Source organism: Pundamilia nyererei, unplaced genomic scaffold (genome assembly GCF_000239375.1).
Source record: "Pundamilia nyererei isolate P.nyererei 1_Seehausen unplaced genomic scaffold, PunNye1.0 scaffold00262, whole genome shotgun sequence".
NCBI classification, from domain to species: Eukaryota; Metazoa; Chordata; class Actinopteri; order Cichliformes; family Cichlidae; genus Pundamilia; species Pundamilia nyererei.
Genome location: NW_005187663.1, coordinates 332994 through 334591, shown reverse-complemented (window position 1 = coordinate 334591; position 1598 = coordinate 332994). Strand labels below are relative to the sequence as shown.

The following is a 1598-nucleotide window of genomic DNA, read 5'->3' as shown; positions in this document are numbered from 1 at the left end:
ATTACACCGGTATTACCGTGAACGGTATGATATTGCCCAGCCCTACTGACAGGCATGTCTTCAGACTGTAGGGAAAAACTGAGCACAAACGGAGAAAAGGCATGCAGGCACAGGGAGAACATGAACACTGACATAGAAAGGTTTCAACCCAGTTCGTTCTACATTCTACAAAGACCTCGGTGGGAAGATACGATTCTATTGTCTGCTGCACTTTGGTCATCCTGATGTGCTTGTTTGTATTCATAAGATAATTGTATCATAACTGGTTAGCTTTCTTCACTTTGGAAAGTTTTGAGTTGCGTAACTCAGTCTGCACTGTAGGACAGTCAAAATTCTCAGTGAAAAGTTCAGTGTGAAAGTCTGCATAGAAATAATTTTTAGAGTTTCATTTGAATGTTCATGTAAATATGTGGACTTTGAGAAGTTGTTTAATGCTAGCTGGGCAGCATAGTGGCCTCACAGCAAAAAGGTCCTCAGTTTGACTCCACCATCTATGTGCATCTATGCAACTCTATGTAAGATTTGCACATGGAGTTTGAGTGGGATCTCTCCAGGTACTCCAGCTTCTTCCCATGGTCCAAACATGTGCAATTAGTTGGGTTAGGTTAATCGATGATTCCAAATTGCCCTGTGACAGACTGGCAATCTGTCCAGGGTGCTGACTAAAACGTTCAGGAATGAGACGTGTGAATATGTTCTTTTCTACTCTCTGCGCTAGTGTCTCCTGAAGGAAAGTGTCCAGCTGCAGGAGCGCTTCAGTCTACTGGAAGTGAAAGGGGACCTGCTAGACTCTGTGTTTGGTCCTGAGAGGTCTGATGGACTGCAGAGCGAACTGAGCACTGCCATGAGGAACAGAGAACTGTTGCATGTTCAGCTGCAGCAGAGGAAGAGCAGGCTACAGGTATGCGCGTGTTGGCGTCGTCCACTGAGCTTTGTTTTGTCTTAGGTTTGAGTGTCAGTCTATTCAAGCTTTACCGTATCCCTCAGGCTTAAAGAAAAGACCAAGACAAACTTTTTGGACTTTTAAACTGATCCTGAAATCATTAACAGGTCATGTTTGACAAGAAATGCATACAGAGAGCGATGAGAAAAGAGGGCGGAGTTGTGCAAGAGGCAGTCTAAAAGAGAATGTGACTATCAAATCAGTAAATATTTTCAGAGGCTACATAACAATCACGGGTTTGCCTTTTGATATCAGACTATGGAACGATAAGTAACCTGGCAACTGTTTTGTAATTAGTTCGTGTCAGTGAACAGACAAGATTGTCTTGGTGAATGCTCTTCTGTCTCTCTTTGCCCATACCAATCTTATTTACTGCAGTGTAACAACAACGTCACTCATTAGATTTTGTGCAACACATGTGAGCTGTCACAGTTTAGAAACTGAAATCATCAGATGCATTTACTAAAGTGTGCATGAATGCATTCTAGTAAGTACATGCAGGATCTGGTGTAATTACCAAAGTAGATACTAAAAGCACTGTAAAAGCACTTGCTGTAGTGTCAAATCTTGGACTTGGTACTCAATGTTGTGTTCATACTATGGCTCATTCAATAAAGTGTGTGTGTGTGTGTGTGTGTGTGTGTGTGTGTGTGTG

The 1598-nt window shown here is 42.3% G+C and overlaps 1 protein-coding gene across 1 annotated transcript in view; it reads left to right on the top strand.

Annotated features, from left to right (window-relative positions):
- The window catches only part of syne3 (spectrin repeat containing, nuclear envelope family member 3), a 42299-nt gene that overhangs the window by 10684 nt on the left and 30017 nt on the right, over positions 1 to 1598 (top strand). The window contains exon 6 of the mRNA XM_013915169.1: positions 719 to 901. Coding sequence (XP_013770623.1) covers positions 719 to 901 — 183 coding nt within the window. The remainder of the gene's footprint in view (positions 1 to 718; positions 902 to 1598) is intronic.